Source organism: Urocitellus parryii, chromosome 1 (genome assembly GCF_045843805.1).
Source record: "Urocitellus parryii isolate mUroPar1 chromosome 1, mUroPar1.hap1, whole genome shotgun sequence".
Lineage (NCBI taxonomy): Eukaryota > Metazoa > Chordata > Mammalia > Rodentia > Sciuridae > Urocitellus > Urocitellus parryii.
In genome coordinates, this window is record NC_135531.1 from 38,204,149 (window position 1) to 38,226,315 (window position 22,167).

General features: G+C 32.3%; 1 protein-coding gene across 1 annotated transcript in view; it reads right to left on the minus strand.

Moving 5' to 3' along the window:
* Nucleotides 1-22,167, minus strand: part of Hcn1 (hyperpolarization activated cyclic nucleotide gated potassium channel 1) — a 367,811-nt gene that overhangs the window by 157,979 nt on the left and 187,665 nt on the right. Inside the window, exon 3 of the mRNA XM_026385948.2 lies at nt 7,175-7,336. Within this exon, the coding sequence (XP_026241733.1) occupies nt 7,175-7,336 (162 nt within the window). The remainder of the gene's footprint in view (nt 1-7,174; nt 7,337-22,167) is intronic.

Here is a 22,167-nt window from a genome sequence, read left to right on the forward strand (position 1 = left end):
TTCAGCAGACATAAAGTTGATAAGTCTCTTTTTACTAAAATAGAATGATAATATTGGACTCTTTCAAAGGATAAGAAGTTTATATGAATTGATTGACATAAATATCTGTTAGTGGAGTAATACAATACAAAATTATTAATATTCAATTCTATCAATTTGCCATTTTATTCCAACCTATAGAATTTATATATATATATATATATATATATATATATATATATGTGTGTGTGTGTGTGTGTGTGTGTGTGTGTGTATATATATATATGAGAATATCATGCTGAGCGAAGTAAGCCAATCCCCAAAACCAAAGGCTAAATGTTCTCTCTGGTATGTGGATGCTTACTTAATGGGGGGAGGGCATGAGAAAAAATGGAGAAACTTTGATTGGGCAAAGGGGAGGGAGGGGTAGAGAGAGAGAATGGGGGTAGGAAGAATAATGAAATGATATGGACATCATTGCCCTAGGTACACGTATAGAGACATAAATGGCGGGACTCTACTTTGTGAACAATCAGAGAAGTGAAAAAATTGTGCATCGTTTGTGTACTATGAATCGAAATGCATTCTTATGTCATGTATAACAAATTAGAACAAATAAATAAGTAAATAAATGTTTAAAAATACCTTTACATTACATCTGTGAAAGTTTCAACAGTGTGCATCATGACTCTATATGAGCTGGGTGTGGTGGCTCTGGACTGTAATCCCAGTGGCCTGGAGGCTTAATATGAGGATCACAAGTTCAAAGCCAGCCTCAGCAAAATTAAGGCACTAAGCAACTCAGTGAGACCCATTCTCTAAATAATATACAAAAGAGAGCTGGGGATGAAGCTCAGTGGACTAGTGCACCTCATTTTAATCCCTGGTACCCACTCCCCACCCCCCTAAAAAAGACTCTATATGAGAACTACTGTAGAAGTAAGGCTAGTAAATTAGCCTTTGGGGAAGATATTTGGGTTTTTTTCTCCATCTTGTTAGAAGTGATAATTTGATGAATAATATTTCTTCTAGTTATTTCTTGCTTAAATATAAGAACAAGTCTCTAAGAAAAAAGAAAATTGGAATTCATGGCTTGGTCTTGTATTGCTAAAGCAGTTCAATGTAGTCATAGCCATTATATAATTAAATCAATATTCATCACTCTTCTCTGTCAGGAAACTTAGTTCAAGTTAATGTTTTCCCGAAATGCAAATTTTACTTGAAATTGAAATACCAGGTGAGAATTTATTTTTATGTTTATTCTCATAAAAGAATCCACATCTAAAAAGGAAGGAAGAATGCAGTAGCAAACCATGTCCATTTTGTCAGGGGTTGTGTTTCTATCCACCAGAGAACAGTCACCAATCAGGCTTTCCAAATGAGCAGAAAATAGAGGACCACAGAGAAATCACAAGGCTCAGCATGCTTTTGACCCACTTTATTATTATAACTCATAGAAGCTAAGAGTACATTTTTTTTTCTGGTAAAGCTACAATGATTTGTCAGCAAATTACTTAACTTTTGTTAGGACTTAAAAAACAATCTCTTATGGCAGTACATTCTAGTTAGAAAAAAAAGCTAATACTATCATTATAATACAATTTCTAATATAGAGAAATTCTAAGCTAAAATAGATCACTAGAACTCAAGACAGGAGTTATTTATCATTCTTCATTTCTTAGGTACATTATTTTAACTTCATTTCTTAGTTATTATTTTAGTTATTTTAATTCCATCAATCATTATCAAGTAGCCAAGTGGACTTTGTAAAATAAAATGTGAAGCTGTTTTAATTTCACCTTTTTCCATTTGACAGAAAATAAATAGATCTTATAATCATCATGGTTTCCATGCTCCATTTGTATCTGGGGATTTCATTCTAACTAGAGGGGAGATAGAAGAGTGTGTGAATGTGTGGTTATTTGTAAGTGTTCCTGCCACATTGTCTCTAATGAAAATAAATTTAGGTAGCAATTAGGATTTTTCTAATTGAAACTCATACTTGCTACATAGATTTATATTAATTATATACTTAAAGACCTTTGTATCTGTTTTCCCTAATGATCTCAATTAATTTGATTTATACATCTTAATTTTTTTCTGGAAATTATTATTACCTTCTTAGAATAGAAGCAAAGAGCATTACAAGCTCATCAGTTTGAACTTCATTAATATGGAGTATGCTGTATTCATAGCCCATACCATGGTCATGTGATTACTTACCTTTGAAAATACATTTGGTAAAAAATTATGAAAGAGGGCTAGGGTTATAGCTCAGTGGTTGAGAGCTTGCCTCGAACACAAGAGGCACTGGGTATAATCCTGAGCACCAAATAAATAAGTAAATAAATAGAAATATTGGATGCATAAACAACTAAAAAGATGTTTAAAAATTATGAAAGCAAACTCTAAGAAGGAATGCATAACTTTCCTATGTTCATATATGGATAAACAACCAATTTAATGCCACATCATATTCAACCACAAGAATGGGATCCTAATTAGAACAAGTTATACACCATATATTTATAATATGTCAAAGTACAGTCTTCTGTCATGAATTTTTAAAGAACTAATACAAATATATATTTTTAAATGTAAAATAGCTCCATTAAAATGGTTTTTTTTGTTGTTGTTTTCTTTTTTTTTTCCACGAGAATTGATCCTAGAGGTGTTCTACAACTCAGCTACATACCTGTCATTTTTACTTTTTATTTTTAATACAGGGTCTTGCTAAGTTAGGACCTTCTCAAATTTCTGAGCTGGTCTTGGATTTTCAATGCTTCTATCTCAACCTCCCAAGTTGAAGGATTTTAGGCATGTGCCACTACACCTAACTTACACATGTTTCACAGATGCTGTTCACAATTATCCTTCCAATTATGCAAGGTTACTAACTTAAGGGGTATTCATAAAAACAAATGGACTGCCCTCTAGGTTAAATAATGCATTGATTCCTTTAAATCACAACAGCAAAAACCTTTACAATGAGAGAATTATGAATGATGTAAATTATTTTGATTATAGTGTTTCTCAAATAAGTACAAATATAAAACTAGACATTTATTTACTTTATGATCCTAACATAGCTAAAGAAAAATGATTTTGCTAATAAAATACTAACAAAATTAATAATTCAACATATCGTGTGTCTGTGTGTGTCTGTGTGTGTGTGTGTGTGTGTGTGTTACTGAGGACTGAACCCAGGGGTGAGAGCCACAAAGCTCATCCCTCCCCAGGCCTTTATATTTTATTTTATTCATTTTAATTTTTGGTACCAGAGATTGAACTCGGGCCCACTCAACCACGGAACCACATCCCCAGCCTTATTTTGTATTGTATTTAGAGACAGGATCTCACTGAATTGCTTAGCACTTCACTATTGCTGAGGCTGGCTTTAAACTATCCATCCTCCTGTCTCAACTTCCCTAGCCTCTGGGGTTACAGTTGTGTGCCACCATGCCCACCTTTTATTTAATTTTATTTTTTTTATTTTGAGACAGGGTCTCACTAAGTTTCCCAGACTGGCCTCGAACTCATGAACTTTCTGCCTCAGCCACTCCCCCACCCCAGGAGCTGAAATTACAGTCCTGTGCCATTGTGCCTAGCTACATTAACATATGTTAATGTAAATTTATTTGATGGATAATGTTTTGATGTAATTAGGTAATTGTATACAATGTAAATATAGTGCTCTTAAGTAGTTATAGTTCATAGAGTGTGCTATATAATGAGTAACTTGACTTTTAAACTTTTTCTCATTTTCACTATGGTAAAAATTTTGTCCAGCAGTGTAATATGATATAATTTAGCATTTTTTTTATAAATGAATCATTCTATTAGTATTCCCATAAACTAAGATTATTTAATGTAACATCTTGCAGTATAACATGCTCTTACTGCAAAAGCAAATCCATTTACCTTATGTGGTACATTCAGATGGTAATAGATTCATATGTGTTCTTACACTCAAGTCTTAAAAACCATCACCAATATGTAACCACATTAATAAAATTGTAGGTAGAAAATATGGACTCCCTTAGATATATTTATAAATCAAAAGTAATTTATAAAGAATTCAAAGAGATTAGCTAAGAAGATATGAACCTACTTTTATGGAACAAATCCAAATTAGCAGCAATTAATGTAAGAATGATTATATTAAACAAATTACTAACACCATAGTTAAAGATGTAGCATAGTTAAACCATTCACTTGGAAGTTATCATTGCTGGTTATGTACAGATAACTAGCTAATAGGATATACACACTGATATAAGAAAATAGAGTTAGAGAGAACTTAAGTATATGTAGTGCTTAATAATATTTAAGGACATAAATAATATAAAATAGAAGATTTAAAAATAAAAGAAAAAGTAAGGTGTTTGCTAAGCACACCAATCTTTAACATAAATAATTCAACACCAAAAGCCCAATGCCATAGCACAATTTTCAAACCCATATTTCCTGCATTCATCTGGATCTTATTTATCAATTTTTGATTTCCCAGTTTGACTTTTTTTTCCTCTAGAAAAATAGTCTTGCTACTCTTTAGTGTCAGAATTCAAATGCTGATTTTAGAGAGATTTTTCTGCTACAACTGAATTGTTTTTAACTAAGATTTCATTATTTTTCTTACTTCTTCTTTGTAATCTATGCAACATGACATTATAATGTGGTTTAGAGCAAAAGTTATGGAATTAGATACATATCTACTTATGGTTTTGTATTCTACCCATGGGATATTGGACTATTCATTGAACTTCTGAAAGTTTCAGTTTTCTGAACTATGAAATCAAGATAACAGTGCTTGGCTCATTACACTGCTATGAACATTTGATAAGAGCATATTTTACAGCACAGTGTTTTGTATACAGTAAAAGTACTAAATAATGCAGGATTTTTTTCTTACATTAGATTTTTACTGCTCTATTATAACTCTGTGTAAATACACTTTTTATTATTGTTGTTGCAGAAGGTTTCCTAGAAATATGAAACTTTAAAATGGAAAATATTATGAGATATGATGACACCATCAAGATTATCTTATACAAAAATTGTTGTATTATTGACTGTTATTTCATTCATATTACTGATATCCACAATGTAAAAAATATCTGATATTTAACTATTTTCTGCCCTTTATGTTAGAGATACAAATGGAAATAATATTTTAAAAATGTGAAAGAAAATAAAAGCTAATTTCAAAATTGTAAAAGTAAACCTTATAGAAAAAAAAAAGAAAAAGAGAGACCAAATTAAAGTGAATTATAACTTCAAGTAAGGTGTTTGTATCACACAACATTAAGGTAGAACAAAGTTTTGAGGTTTGGCAACATTAGATGATGCACATACAATGCACATGCAATATACACACATGAATACATGCAGATATATTTAGAGAAAAGACATTATTAAGACATTAAAATTCTTCAATAAATGTGCTTACCTCTAACAACTAATATGTTGCCATGTATTAGAATTATATAATTAAATAAACTTTATAGATGCAAAAAATATTTCTTTTACTCTTTCAATAATGATAATTGGTATTTTTCTGAAAGATGCCTAAGGAAAATTTAAAATAATAATTATTTGCCAAATTAAATATTGTTGATGCCAATGATGAATCATCTTTTTGCAGCAGTGCTTGTGTTTTTATATTATGCACTCACTCAGAAGCTAGATTATAGAGCAGTTACCTTTTCCTCTCCCCCAAAATATCTTTATTACTGCCTTTACCATATGTTTTGTTTCTTCAAAGATAATAAAGTGGCAGATGTATCATCATAGAGATACCACATATTGGAAAAGTGAGATCATCAACTCCTTGTTTTATTCTTCAGTCATGCAGTCTCCCCCACTAAAGAACATTTCTCAAAGTTTTGATGATGAAGCACTAGGTTATCAAATTTATATCACAGGTACTTTTCTGGCTACTTGCTTTGTGATTTACATGTGTGTCCCACAACTCATGTTTTGGAAATGTAATCCGCAATTCAATAAAGGTAGGAGATGAAGCCTAACAGAAGCTGTTGGGGTCATGGAGGTATTTTTCCTCAGGAGTGAATTAATTGCCCTTATGAAGAGGGCTTGCAAGAGTAGTTTCTCATACTTCCACCTTCTGCTGTGTGAACAACGGAGAATGCATATATAAAGGCACAATTTCAGAAACAGAGGCAAAGTTTGCAGTGCCTTTGAAATAAATTTTTATTTTTGTAAATAGCATAGACCATGATATTTTGTTATAATATCCCCAAATCAATTAAGAGCAGCACTGTAGATGAAAGATATAAGAAAACAATGTTTTTTGTACTAACTATGGTGTGAGGAACACACAAAAAAACATAAATAACAAAGGATAGGGAAGGAAGGAGGGAGGCAGGAAGGGAAGGAGGGAAGGAGGGAGAAAGAGAGAGAGAGAGAGAGAGAGAGAGAGAAAGAGAGAGAGAGAGAATATGTGCAAGAGTCTTGCTAAATGCTTTTATGACAGAATATAAACTACTTGAGTGATATATATATAGTACTATGATAGGAAAGGTCTCTGTGAGGAAGTAAGCAGATATGAATGAAATGAAGGAGAGATTCATGTGAATATAAGATCTCAATTCAAAATATATGCTCGTAAAATTAAATGTGAATATAGATAGTTTAGCTATGGAAATAATATTTCTATAATATTTATATCTTTTAGAATTAAAATTAAAACCTACTATTTCCATAAAGTTTTCCCTAGCAAAAAGTGTCATTTGAAACAGCATTAAGATTTATGCATATCTCTTTTACCTCCAGGTATATGTCTTTGTGTGTTTTACAATCCCTACAATAGTGGCTTGAAAATAACAAATGCTAAAAAACAAACAAAAACATGAAATAATTATTCTAAGCTATAGGCATTTTTAAAGGAATATTGTATCATGATTATTTGCATATGTTTTTATTTTGAAATAAAATGTCTCTATATAAGTAGAGCAAAATATTTAAAAAATATGTTGTAATATATACTTTCCCAGGAACATGAAAATTAAATATAGATAGAGAAAAAAATCTATTTCATCTTACTACATATCCATGGAAGCAAAACCAAATTTCCTCTAAACATTTATGAAGAGAGAGAAATCAGATCATTCTCACAGAAATACTTTTTTGGCAAAACACTGAAAAGGCAACGTATAAAATAATACAAATTACTTACAACCATTTTATTTAGAGACACCCAACAATCTGGTGGGAAATCCTGCAGTAGTGGTACCAAGAATTGAAGACAGCCATCCCAGTGACACAAGAGCAGCATCATGCCGATGAGATTAAATATTCTCACCACTGCACTGGCGAGATCATATGTCATGTGGAATATCTGTTGAACAAGACATAAAATTAACTCTTAAATTTTTTTTAAACAAGCATACTACCAAAATCAGAAGGATTGATATGGTGTAGCATAAGTATTGATTTAAAAAAATTAAGGAAAAGATTTTCAGAAATAGAGATTATATTTGTTTGTGTTTTCCAATGTTTGATACTCTGACTTATGAATATTATAATAAACTGTTAATTTTTCACCAGAAATAAAAAGGATAAGAAATTGATGCTTTCAAGAAAACTTCTTTTTCCAACAGTTTTTATTTACTATTTCTCTTCTCATGTTAGTAAAGGTACTTTAAAACATAAGTTATTCAATTTGCTGAAAGACAAAAAAATATTCAAGGACTGAAAACTATAAGCAAAGAGTTTAACTGAAAAATATAAAGTGAGATTGAGAATAATCTGCAGTTAACAGCTATGCATGAAAACACTTCTTTAACTGTGTATATTGAAGATGGACAGTGATGTTTAAGTTAAAAGTAATGTGGACTTGCCTTAAAAACATTCGTACTTATAACAATCTTATAACTATTTTTATCAATTTTTCACAATAAGCTATCAAAGTAGGTCAGACTATTTCAGAAAGCACAATGAATATGACAAATCAAGATCTTCCTTTGAAATTTTAAAGGTAGAAACATATATCTGGCTATACATTTACATCTACTCATTTTCTAGTTGTTATAAGAAATAGAATCAGAATGTGATATTTCTCTTTTGAAGTGTATGGAAGTCACAAGATCAACATCCATAAATTAATAGCTTTCCTGTATTCAGCAGTGATTCAGCCAAGAAAGAAATCAGAAAAACTATCCCATTTGTGATAACCTCAAAAAATTTAGATACTTGGGAGTTAATCTAGCCAAGGAGGTAAAAGAGTGCTACAATGAAACTTATAGAACACTAAAGAAATAAATTGAAGAAGACCTTAGAAGTGGGAATATCTGTAATTTTATTGGATAGGCAAAATCAATATTGTTCAATTGACCTTACTACCAAAAGCAATATACAGATTCAATGCAATCCCCATCAAAATGTTAATGACATTCTTCACAGAATTAGGCAAAACAATTCTTATATTAATTTGGAGGAATAAGAGACCAAAAACAGCTAAAGTGACACTAATCAAGAAAAGCAAGAGGTGTCATAATACCAACTGTGAAATTATACTATAGAGCTATAGTAACAAAACCAGCAATGGTATTGGCATCAAAATAGTATGAAGACTAATGGAACAGACTAGAAGACACAGAGACAAATCCACATACTAATAGTTATCTAATATTTGACAAAGGTGCCAAACACATATCTTGGAGAAAAGACAGCCTTTTTTAACAAAATGTGTTGGGAAAATTCAATAGCTCTATGTAGAAAAATGAAACTAGACCCCTATCTCTCATCCTGCACAAAACTCAAATCAAAATGGATCAAAGCCTTAGTAATTAGAACAGAAACTTTACACCTGCTAGAAGAACATATAGGGTCAACACTCCATATATAGGTCCTGGCACTGACTTACTAATACCTCCAAAGTGCAAGAAAAAAATCAAGAATCTGTAAGTAGAATGCCATCAAACTATAAAGTTTCTGCACAGGAAAGAAAGTGATTAAGAGCATGAACAGTCAGCCTAAAACTGAGAGAAAATCGTGGCCAATCATTCCTCCAATAGAGGATTAATTCCAGAATAAGCAAAGCACTAAACACCAAAACACAAATAACCCAATCAAAAAATGGGCAAAAGAAATAAAAAGAAACTTCTCAAAAACAAAAACACAAATAGCCAACGGAAAAAATATTCAACATTTCTAACAATCAGGGAAGTACAAATCAAAATTACACTAAGATTTCATCTCACTCTAGTAAGAATAGCAATGATCAAGAATATAATCAACAATAAATGCTGATGGAGTTGTAGGGAAAACGGAAGGCTTGTACAGTGTTGGTGGGACTGCTAACTAATACAACCACTCTGGGAACCTTATGGAGATTCCTCAAAAAGCTAGGAATGGAACCACCATATGACTCAGATACACCATTCCTTAGTATTTTCTCCAAAGATCTAATATTGGCATACTACAGCAATATATCCACGTCCATACTAGAGGAATATGTCTGTAATGAGCCATTAAAAAATGAAATTGTGGCATTTGCCAGTAAATGGTTGGAAATGGAGAATATCATCCTAAGCGAAATTAGCCAAACTAAGAAACTCAAAGTTCAAATGCTTTCTTTCATATGCAAAAGCTAGAATAAAATAAAGGAAAAGGGAAAGAAAGGATAGGATAACATAAGGAGCCAATCAAATACAAATTAATAGATGAGTGAAAGGAAGTCTAGTAGAGGAAGGACAAAAGGAGGGGGAGGGCAGGAAGGAATAGGGAGAGATCATGAGCTGAAATCAATTTCTATGCATGTATGAATTTGTTGTGATGAACTGATCTACTATGTATAAATATAAAGTTCTAATAAAAAATGTTTATGAAATTTCTCTGCTGCTATTATTTCACCTTGTTTAAAACAATGAATTAATAACTTAAATTTACAAATAGGAATAAATACACATAAACATCTTGAAATAAAATTACATGTTGTATAGTTCACCAAAAGAATGGTATATCTTTTAATAAAGACAACATGGCTTGAGAAATTATCTACAATAGGTTAAAGAAAACACTGTAAAAAATTGATATTTTGAGTTAGAAACCATATTTTTGTAAAAAAATTCTAGAATTTTTAATATTTGCATACTAATGGTAAACTGACAGTACATATGTTAATTTACTTTTATAAAATCACCAAATCTACCTTTCTTTTTCAGTAGATTTTTATGAGCATTAACTCATTTAAACTATCTTCATTTGGACAAAATAATTGAATTGAGTAAAAAAATCCATCTTTGTAGGAATTTACATAGTGTCATAAATCCTCTTTAAAGTAAGATTTTAAAAGCAACAGATGACACAGTTTGATATTCAGAAAGCTGTAACACAGCAATGTATTTTATAGCATTAAGAATTTTATTTTCCTCTCAGCTAATTTTTATTTATTTATTGTGTATTTGGCAAACCCACATAAAATTCCCTTTGGTGTTATTCCCTCCAATATTTCTTGATCATTGAATTTATAAATAAAAACTGTACCATCATTTTCATCATTTTTAAATTAAAAGTAATATAGTGAAAAAAATTTTTGAAAAAAATTTTTACTAATAATGTAGCAAAAGAAAGCCACCACAGATTTAGAATGTTCAGTTTAGTAACATAATTCTGTATTCATATTTATTTCTAAAAAATGGCTGTGAGTTATGTATGGCATGGCTGCCTAATGTAAAGTACTCAATCTAGCAGGAAACTTAGCTCCTTTTGGTCCAATTATTTGAAGTAAACAATAACTATCTGAAATTCTCTGCCAGAAGTCTACAAATTATAAGCCTACAGGCAGCAGCCCTCACTCAGTGATCACATTTCAGAGTGGAGTCTGGAAAGTTCTGGAGAATGAACGCCAATTCTTAATAAATTTGACCTTTCACATTTTCTATATTCTTTTAAGGAAGTAGATTATTTTAAAATGAAATCTTAAATTATTTCAGATTATTTACTAAATTACATGTGTTAGCAGTTATTCGCTCAATTTCTTTAAGAAAACCTTACTATATTAGAAATGTTTTCCAGAGAAACATAACCGCATAGGAAACATTTTCATAGAGGAAGTTAATAAGGATATAAGACCTTTTGTAGTCTACTAGAAAAATGTTTTGTTTCCATGTAATTTCATAAACTATTGCAACAGGATAATTCCTAGATTGGGAGCGATATTCTATCCCACTTCTGTTCCCACCAACACAACGTCAGTATATAGCACTTGTTTTACATCTATATACTAACTGTTATACATAAAATACTCACATAATTAATCACACAATGAATTTTCCTTATGGCTCTTAGCATTATGTATTCAATAGTGATCTCAAATTTGGGAGGCATCCCAAAGTCTAACCTTGGAGGAAGTATAAGCAAGCTATTTTAACACTAGCTAATTTCAAATAGTACAAATTATGTATCTATATTTTTATCCTAATGAGTACAATATCATGTTGATGAATATGTGAAAATGTGTATATAGTACCTAGACCCAATCCATGTCCTTTGAGCTCTTATAATTAATATATGTGACTTGAATGCTGAGATCTAATGACTTCAGATTTGGAATGAAATGACATCCTTATGAAATACACCCATCTGTGGATGGTCAGATTATGCAAAAAAATGATTTAGTTTATCTATTGTCACCACTTCTTAAAAGCCTAAGGGTAGCTCATGGGATATATCTGTGACTTTACTCATCATACTGAACAACTAGTTAATACAATTAATTAATTAATATTTAAAGTTTTTCATCTAAGTTGTACACTCATAGTTGATAAACTTACATCCAAACCAATGTTACTGCCTACAAACTTGATCTCATTGAAAAAAATGGCACCATAGGTGACATGCAGCAACTTATGGAAAGAGAAAGGATAAATGGGATTTCATAATGAAAGCACAATAAACCTTTTATGGTTTCAAAGAAATATTGCATTCTTTTGTTTCTCTTTGTAAATATTCACCTGACACCTTAATGTATAGATAGATATTAGTGTGTGTGTCGGGGTGAGGGTGGGTGTGTATGCCATCTTGACAAAGAATATGAAAATCATTGGGCCTTCAGAATAAGACCTACTGCTAACATGTATTGAAAGCTCAATATGTCCTCATTCTCACCAATGTTAAAATCAATACCTTAAGAGCCCTATTAACACTTTATGAAAATCTTACCCTGAATGTTGTTCATATTATCTGTCCTATCATGCTTAAGGTATGAAGTGTAGAAAGTCCTGGTACATGAAAGAAACTCTTAGTGATATCTTTGAACAAAGCCTGTGAAGACTGCTGTTATACTAATTTTTCCAGACCCCTAATCCTTTCTAGGATATTTATCTGAATAACACTACCATAACATTAGAGTTACTATAATCTGTACAAAAATTAACATTATGAACATATCAAATATCTAAGCCTCTGTCACTGGTCAAATGCAATTATCCACTCCCCAGCCTCTCACATTTGTTATTTCATCTCCAGGATGTTGAATATTTTTTGCTGGATTTTTCTTTCCACTGTGTTTCCCAAAACTCCTGCATTTCTAATTAACTTCCAAAGCCCTGATCTCTTTATAAAATTATTTCTCTTGGTCTCTGCTTTCCCTAAGACTTCTGTCCCTACCACACACATCCCTTACCAAAGACCAGGTTTCTCTAGGTGCTTCCTCAACAGTAGATTTGATGTCTCATACCTCAAAAGTCTTAGGTTCTGGACAGAGTACCCTCATTTTGCAGCTCTTTTTGGTATGTTCACACATTATGTGTGCAGATATAAGAGCAATTCTCTCTCTTTGTTGTTCATTCCATTTGGCTACATTATCCATAGTATTCCCATTGCTGGCATCTGGCAACCTCCCATTTCCATACAATACATATCTCCACTAATTAAAGTCTCTTTTTCCATTGCACTTTCTGTGCATTGATTTTATTAATCAAACAGCTACTTTCTATATTTGATATGGAAGATTACCAGAGAGGAAACTGCCTAGATTGCAGCTACTAAATATTCTTAGAGGAGAGCAACCTTGGTGAGGATCTAGGCAGTAGTCTATTCATTCCTGTATTCCCAGCACCATCTTGTCAACTCTTCTCAATTCCCCAAAGATCATGATTATTATTCTCTAGTTTAAAGTTTTGTGTTTTCCAGAGGTAAGTTACATGCTTATCTTTTATTCAAAATTCATTCCTACCTATCTTTTGGTATTAATCTGATAATTCTTCTTCATAAGTCAATCAATAAGTTCAACCTGCTCAATCTATGGTGAAATCCAAACTCTCTTCTATTAGTTATGTTCACACATTGTTATAAAATGCATTAGTACAAATGAATTACTATATAAACAATTTTTTTAAAAAAACTTAAAACATGTCAGCCACTTACATTCTTGAATACAGTGGCAATATTATATTTCTATAATTTTACCAAATTGCTTTTTCTACAATAACTGCTTACATTGTCTATGTTCTCTTTATCTCTTAATTATTTATAAATAATAAAATCTCACAATTCCTCAAAAACAGTTTTAACTGAAAAAGAATCTTCACTTCCTAGGTGTTTTATATAAATATATATAAATATATTAGATATGAATATATATATATATATATATATAAATTCATTGGAACTATAAAGAAAGAAAAGTTTCATCATATCAATCTTCAGTAAGCTAGATAGTACTTAAATAGTCATAACAACTAAACACTCACAGAAGTAGTTTAGAGTAGAAGGCAGTTGTTACCTTTCATGTCTTTAAAAATGAAGCTGCCTGTGTGTGTGTACATGTGTGTGTACCAAATTCTTATGGTATAATATAACAGCCACTTATGATCATACATAGTTTTACTTATAAGTTTAAGTACATATATCTAAAACATTTTCCAAATAGATATATGTACTTAAAATTGCTCTTCCTTTAGCTTTACTGTGAAAAATCAAAGACCATGTGTTACTAAGAGGAATATAAGAAAATACTATATTATGAAATCTTTGGCCAATTTTGGTAGGAAATAATGAGAGGACCAGATGTAGCATATCATATATGGTTTATACTACAAGCTATAAGCAGTAGAGTAACAAACTATAAACAACTATGAATTGTTAAAGCCATCAAGCACAGTTCCTAGGGTTGTATAGTTGATGCTCAATGTCTGTTCTTTTTCTCAATATAGTTTGGTTGGATCTGTGGGTGTGGTACCCATGGGCATGGAGAGCTGCTTGTGTGTCTTTTTAACTTTCATGAGGACGATGCAGTAACACAGAATATCTCTATTGTATCTTGCAAGTGAAAAATAAAAGAGCAAGCATAACTCTCATGTGCTTAATTTAATTAAGGAAGTAGTTTACACATTAAGGAAATCAAATTATAAAAGAATGTTCAAAAAGAAAATTCAATGAATTAGTACTTGGGAAAATGAAATTTATTAAAGTTTCTTCCTCTTTGTTTCTCTCAAGAATTCCTTCCACAAGTGTCCCCTTCCCTATTCTTCTCCACCATGATTTGATGCAGCAGCGTGAGGCCCTCACACCATGGGCTGAAAAAATACCAGTGACGTGTTCTACAAGCTCCAGAACCATGAGCCAAAGTAAACCTTTGGCTTTCCTTTTAAAATTACTTTCCTTTTTAAATTATTCAGGCTTAGGTATTCTGGTATAGCAACAGGAAATAGACTATGACAATTATTTCTCATTGACAAAATTCTGTAATATCCTTTACTTTAATTTTTTTTAAAAAAAATATGATTTTTAAAATAAAAATGCAGACATTCAATGCCAAAATAATATTAAGCATTGTCACTGGAAGATAAAGCTGACCTAAAAACTCCTTTATATAAGCAATTACTCTTAAACCTTGCTGGTGAAACAAAATAAATTTAAAAAAATAGTAAAAATAATGCTTTAGAAGAAAAAAGGAGGTCATTTAAATAAATTGCACAATGTCCTTTTTAGCATTCCCCAGCATATTCTCATCATTTTCATTCCAAAAAGGCTATGTGAAAACTAGTGATTGCACCATTGGCCAGGTGAAGTCAACAGAGGAGAGAAGAGAAAGAAATCTGTTAAGATGAAAACAATACTTCAGCATAATACTTTATGTAGTGGCCATCAAAGTTACATCATGCATTGGCACACCCTCCTGTTTTTCTGGCCTGATGATCCAGTCAAGTCAAAATACTCATTTATTTGAGTGGAGAAAAAGCTGCACTGGCACTCTGTCTTGTCATTTGCCTTCCAATAGAAATCACTAAGTACATGATTTTGGCATGAAGCCAATAAAATAGAACTAGAAATCTTGGTGGAAAAAAAAAACACACATTCTGCCATTTGATGAATCTAATAAATGAGAGAAACATATTAGTCCAACTCTCCCAAAAGAAAACGAAACCTTGAAAAATAAACAAGTGTTAGCAATGCTGGTAGCAACCCACAAAACGCTTGAGTAAGAATTATCTACTGGAAAATGGCATAATTTCAGCTCCACTAGTTGGACATCTTCCAGAGCTAAGAGTGAATTACAATGTTCTATCAATTCAGATAATAGTGCATCCGGATATTTTCCAGACTACCTGAAGTGTTGAAAGTACTTAACCATTATAATTTTTATAAGTACATTGCATAAACTAACATATATTGAAAGATCCTTAAAAGTACTAAGTCTGATTTTTGAAAGTTTGATTTTTCTTATCATCAAAACCCATCTGTTAAACATTTGCTATGAACAAAATTACAAAGTTAAGTGCTGTGATCGTAACTGTTCACGGCGTCCCCCACTTCTTCCCTCCCACTAACACACACACTTTCTTCTCCAGAGACCTCTCACTGTTTTAATCAGTACTCATTTTTCTTTGGACCTGCCCCAGGTCTATCTTAATTGCTGTTCCTTCTAACACATCTTGGAGCAGACCCACCTATTAAGTTATAGCTTTATGAAGTGAGATTGGATTAGTTATGGAAGTAGGTCCATGTTTGAGAATCTCCTTCTCTCTTTCCCTTTTAATGAATGACACCTTGTCCCAGTATAGAATTCTGCAATGAAAATAATTTTCTCACAGATACGTAAAGACCTGATTCTATTCCTTTTAACACTTAGTGAAACCATATCTTTCCTCAACTATGTGTTAATTAATTTATTGAATAGATGGAGACCTGCCCAAATTCTTTATGTATAAGCAGAGAGTGTAAGACATATATGGAGGTGTCATGCTGACCTTAAATTAAGCTCCTTGTTTATGTTCATGCCTTTTGCTCTATATGCCTTTTCACTTCAACTTTTACCTGTCTCAAAGATTTCATTGAACAGACAACTACCACTTCTTTTTCAAACTTTTCTGAAACATATCCCAGCATGTGATTTTTCTCCTCTTATGTCACCCTTTGAATGTGACCCTGCCCATTGGTTTTCAACCTGTTAAAAACTTTAAATAAAGACATTCACGTCTTCAAAGTGTCCCCTGAACATGTTTGCTTCAGGTTGCAAGTATATCCTTTATTTATTAAATTACTTAATTATGTGAATTCTTTGGAGTGCAAAGAGACAAAGTGTGACTTGCCATCTTCTTGGAAATTTTTTATGTGCTTCTTCTGGTCATTTGAATTGTCAAGTCATTTGTGAAAAATTCTATATAACTAAATTTAACAAACTGCACATTCTACCTGGAATTACTCATTTGTTCTCAATGAACTATTTATCAATTCAAGTGTAAATAAGTTGTTTTTTAGATTAACTTACCTTTGCAATGTATTTTTCTACCTCTAAACTTCCCTTCCCCAATACTCCTCCTTGGAAATAGTTCATGTTTCATATACTTGTGTTTCAAAATAAACTTAGAATCAGTTTGTCCAATCCTTTTCTCATTCATAAAATTATGTTGGGCTTCCTTGTCACTCATTTAACCTATAAGTTAATCTATCATTATTATTCAACAACATTATCAGTTATCCAGAATCCAGTATTGTTTTTCTCAATAATATAGTCTACATGGCATTAAAAATTGTAATTATATGATTCATATGTGGTCATGTAAGTTTCCTGTTAAAAATTTCACTAGATACCGAAGATTCCTTATAAAGCCAAACCCCTTGGCCTGGCATAACAGGTCCTCAGTGATCTTCCCTCTGTACCACAATGTTATGTATGCTATCTGCCAGCCTAGCTCTATAGATATTTCATGATTAAGACAAACCAAAGTTGCTATGGTGCCCTGTATACAACTTGACTGATCAGGGCCCACATTTGTTTTCATGCTGTTAACTCCAGATAATAATACCTCTATCCATCCCTTCCTTTTCTGAATCATGACCTATTGTTACTTCAAGACTTGGCTCAAACATCACTTTCTCAGAGTAGATGTCTTACCTCTCTAGGGAGAGAATTAAGGAGGTTTTGACAAGGCCTGAGAGGAAGTACTTAATTCTCCATCACATGACAATAACATATAGACATTTGCATCATTGCAGTTTATCCAATTGAAGATATTAATCAGCAAAATTTGCTCCTCTTGCTTTGTCTGTTCTATATGTGGCTTTTACTATTCATCATCTTATTCTCACTGAACTTTCTTTTTCATTGTTTGAGATGTCTAACTTTTATAAAGTTCTATTCTATCTGACTTTCTTTTCCTACTCAGCATAACTACCTTTCCTCTTCAGTCTAATGCAAAGATCATTTATTTTAGCCAATAGCTTATCAGGATTGCTAATTCTCTTCTCTTCTGCTATATTTCTCTGAAATACCTGCTGCAAGGTTAACTGACATGTCCATTCTCACTCCTACACATGATCTTCCACATATTTATAGAGAGACCATGAAACTACAAAACCATATCATGGTTTTGAAATCAACTAGACTTTCAACACTGCTGAGATTGGCATATACCCAGGTAGCATAGATCTGATTCTCCCATATGTCTCTCAGAGTCTCCCATGCCAAGCCTGTTCATCTTGATCACAAGACCATAATTAGCTTCCAATTTTACTGATAAAATATTGTCATTTACAAACATATCTACATCAGTTCTTTCTTCTTCATACTTTGGAGCACAATATATCTCTTTTTCTCTCTTAACACCACCTCTGATTTTATCCCTTTATTTTTCTATGTTGATTGACCTTGCTTTATTAATTGCCTTCTCTCTTCTTCCTTTCATTCTGTTTGTTTTCCCTTACCAGCCTTTAAGCATTCTTAAATATTTCCTATATTAAAAAATATACACTGAACATGAACTACTCTCCATTCACTGTACTAGGATCTACTTATCAAACACACTGAAAAGTAAATACACATGCTGTGCATTTCCCCTGCATTCATTTTTTAAATATCTTGGACTAGTACCTCTAAACTGTCACCTGAAACTATACTCAGTAAAACTGGCACATGTCAATGTTGAACGCAGTGAGCAATTTGTAAGCCACACTTGATGACCTGTGTACACATTCACCAGGTTATATATGACGCCTTCTTGACACTGCCTTCTGTTTCTGAAAGTCATTTTCTCTCTTGCTTCTGATTTACTCCCATTTCACAGCCAGTGTCCCTAGGTTCACTGAGAATTCAGGTATATCTAGATTAAAGTGTTCCAGTGTACATTTGAGGAAATCATGTGTCCATAATTTCCAATACCACTTCTAATACTCTATGAACTTGACTTCTACCAAAGACAATTCTCTTAATTTTAAGATGGACAATTAAGCCAACCTGAAGATGCACAAAACTATGTCAATAGCTCACACTCCACGTGCATTCTGCATTTTCTACCTGGAATAGTATACCTCAATCCTCAAGATAACTATCCTGAGGGTAATGTTAGACTTACTCTGTACCCTTGCCATCAACAAGTAACTAATTTCTGTAAATCTCTCTGTAAAAATTTTTGAATTACAAATTCCTCACTTCAGGAAATTATCATCTGTCATCTGAGTTATTTAAAAACCTCCCAAATTATCTCATCTATCTAGATTTGCCATCTTCTACCCTACAATTGTAATTTTCTTTCTGACACCACCATTCCTGTTAAAAATCTTCCGCAGCATGCCATCATAGTTTGGATGAAGGCCAAGCTGCCTAGTCTAACATACAAGACCCTTCATGATCTGTTTATTTACCAAATCTCACCTTCTTCCCTTTCTCTGTGCCTACACATTCATTTTTTTCTGTCATCTCATCTGAAAAATTTATGATTCACTGTTCCTACCAGTCTGGATTATATAACCATTGTCTCCATTAAAATATAAACTATTTGATGAAATGGATCATAGCTTACTGTCTTTGAATCTCAAGGAATTTGACATATAGTTAATTAGAATAAAAATATGTTGAATGAAAAGGAGAATGGATGAATGAAACCTACTATTTGTTGACATTCGTTTAATTTTATTTTATATGAAAAAAAACAAAAAATTATAATCAAGGGGAAAATTACTAGAAACTAACCTTGATGCTTTTTAAAAATCTGAAGAATTTTATTGAATTGTTTACTTTCCTGTAAGTTCTCAAGGAAACTAATTGAAAGATCTGCTTCTGTTCTTTACCAATAATGTTACAGTGGCTTATACAATGATTGTATCAAATAAACTAGTGATTAATTAAATTTTGACTACACATAACGGATGTATGAAACAGTTTAAATTTCTTTTGTGGCCATTTTGTCATATGCTCTACATTCATCAAATTATTAAACAGAGGAACTTGGTTTCTGTATTCTGAATACCAACTCTTGCAGAATTTAAAAACATATGTTACAATTGTCAATATCATTTATGACAGTACAGATTATTTGAGTTTTTGAGACTATTTTGAATTAACCCAAAACTTACTCTCCACTAATATTGAATATGACAACATAACCCTCACTGTGTTTTAGGAGTACAGGGTCCAATATTAATTTGAGCTAACAGGCTAAGCTTGTAACAAACACCTCCTCTGTGCCAAAATCCACTCTAAAAGATGAGATTTGGACTTATTCCTATTGAGCTGGCACCATTTAAACTCAATAGAATTCAGTATTTTTGACAAGTTCTAAATGGAGGAGTCCAAAAGGTTACTATCATTATTATCTGGGCTTTCTTCCAGCACTCAAACTCTGGGATCATTGTCATGTTTTCTGCTAAATTTGGCCTTGATTCTAGCCTTCACATTCCATCTTTCCTTTGGTATATTTATGTAGTATGAGAGTGACAAGAAGATAGTATTTTTGTATTATGCTTAGTGATTTATGTACAGAGAAATACATGCATATTTTTTAAAAAAAACTATTAAGGTTGAGTGTTTTTAGTCTTTCTATCTCTATAGTTACAACTCTGTAAACCCCTTGCTTAACTCTCTTCAAAAAGAATCAGCAATTCCTAAAGGAAATAGATACCATTTTCAAAGACAATTTCTGAGTTGCCTATTCAACTCAACTTACATTATAAATTTTAGGATTGAATTTTTAAAGATTTTTTTTAATATGGACACAATATCTTTTTTAATATTTACTTTTCAGTTTTCGATGGACACAACATCTTTATATTTTATTTTATGTGGTGCTGAGGATAGAACCCATTGCCCCGCACATGCCAGGTGAGCGAGTTACCGCTTGAGCCACATACCCAGCCCTAGGATTGAATTTTAAATGAAAATATTTATAATCATATGTGAGAAAAGCTACAAGGCAATATTTTTATACTTAAAGAGAGATAATAGCATTCTTAAAATTCTTGTAACTATAGACATTGCCATAAAGATCTTTTAAGTATTTTGGGACTTTTAGTATTCATCTATGAAATTTATAAATAATCACCTATTAAAGGGTCATTTAAGAAACTGAATTTTTGCTTCCTCTTTGAAATTTATATGGGAAAAATTAAATCAGGAGGGAAGAATCCTCATGATGGGATTGATTCCTGCATAAGAAGGGACAAGGGACCATTTGTGTTTTGTCTTTAACATGTGAAGATAAGAAAAGTTAGTCATCTGCAAACCAGAAAGAAAGCCCTCACCAAATACCTTCATTGATGAAAGCTCAGAAAAAAATAGAGACAAAGAACAAGGTGCTGTGGGGCACACAGGAAGCACAATAAACTATCCAGGTCAAGAGTCATGTGAGCTTCTAAGAGTGCCTTAGCAAACATGGCACAGCTGCAGGTGAGATGATCAAGATGGTGCAGAAAGGCTCAGAGCAGGTATGGATGCAGAACAGAAATAAACATCAGTTCTAATGCTTCCCTAGAGATACTGGCCTGTGTGTAAAGCTGCAATACCCCAAGTCTTGTATTTTAGTTTTGCAACATGTAAGTTTGTCAATGTTTGAGACAATTAATATTCAAATGAAAATTGCAAACCTTTTCTCATATTTACCCAAAATAATTTTAGAACATTTATTTATAATGTAAATAAATCTTCACTTTTTAAAAATTAAGTGTAGATAAAATATTTTACCTCTTAAAATTGATACATAGGAATTTACCCCAAAATGGAAATTTCTATGGGATGAATCATCCTTCAACTTAGTGGTCAACTCCAAAGCTCTGCATTCATAATCACACATCAGGCTATGGTTGGTGCTCTTCAGAGAAGAGAGATGGAGAAGGAGATGTCATAGCTGAAGGTAAAGACATTTCAATTCAGTTCTAGGTACTTTTGGTCCATGATAGCACTCAAAGTCACAAAGAACTATCTTGGTGTCTCTACACTCATTCTTATTTCATAGGACTGTGAAGCTTCATTGAGATGGAATGCACTTACTACAGAGATATATGTTCACTAAAAGATAGCTCTCAAAGCTCATCATCAATACAGCCCTAAGAAAGATGCTCCATGAATCAGCATCTACAAAATCATAATTTCTTAACTGCAACCACCATCACAAAATTCCACCCAGCTTGTTCCTTTTACAGGTGGAAAGAAAGGAAGTCAGAAACAAATTCTCGACCACCACAACTATAAGAATCAAAACTGGTATGGTTTACCTTATGAGACATTTTCCTTATTCACTGTGTTGAAATTCCCTGACTCCGAAACTGCCAAATATTCTGTTTCTCCCTCTAAATCTACCAGGATTTGTGTGTATGTGTGTGTATACATACTTTTTTTTAACCCAAAGGACAGAATAATAATGTGTGTAAAGGAAAAGGGCACATTAACACATTTTGGCTTATCTACATTTTTTGAAACCTAATATAAAAAGAAAGTTCACTCTTTGAACT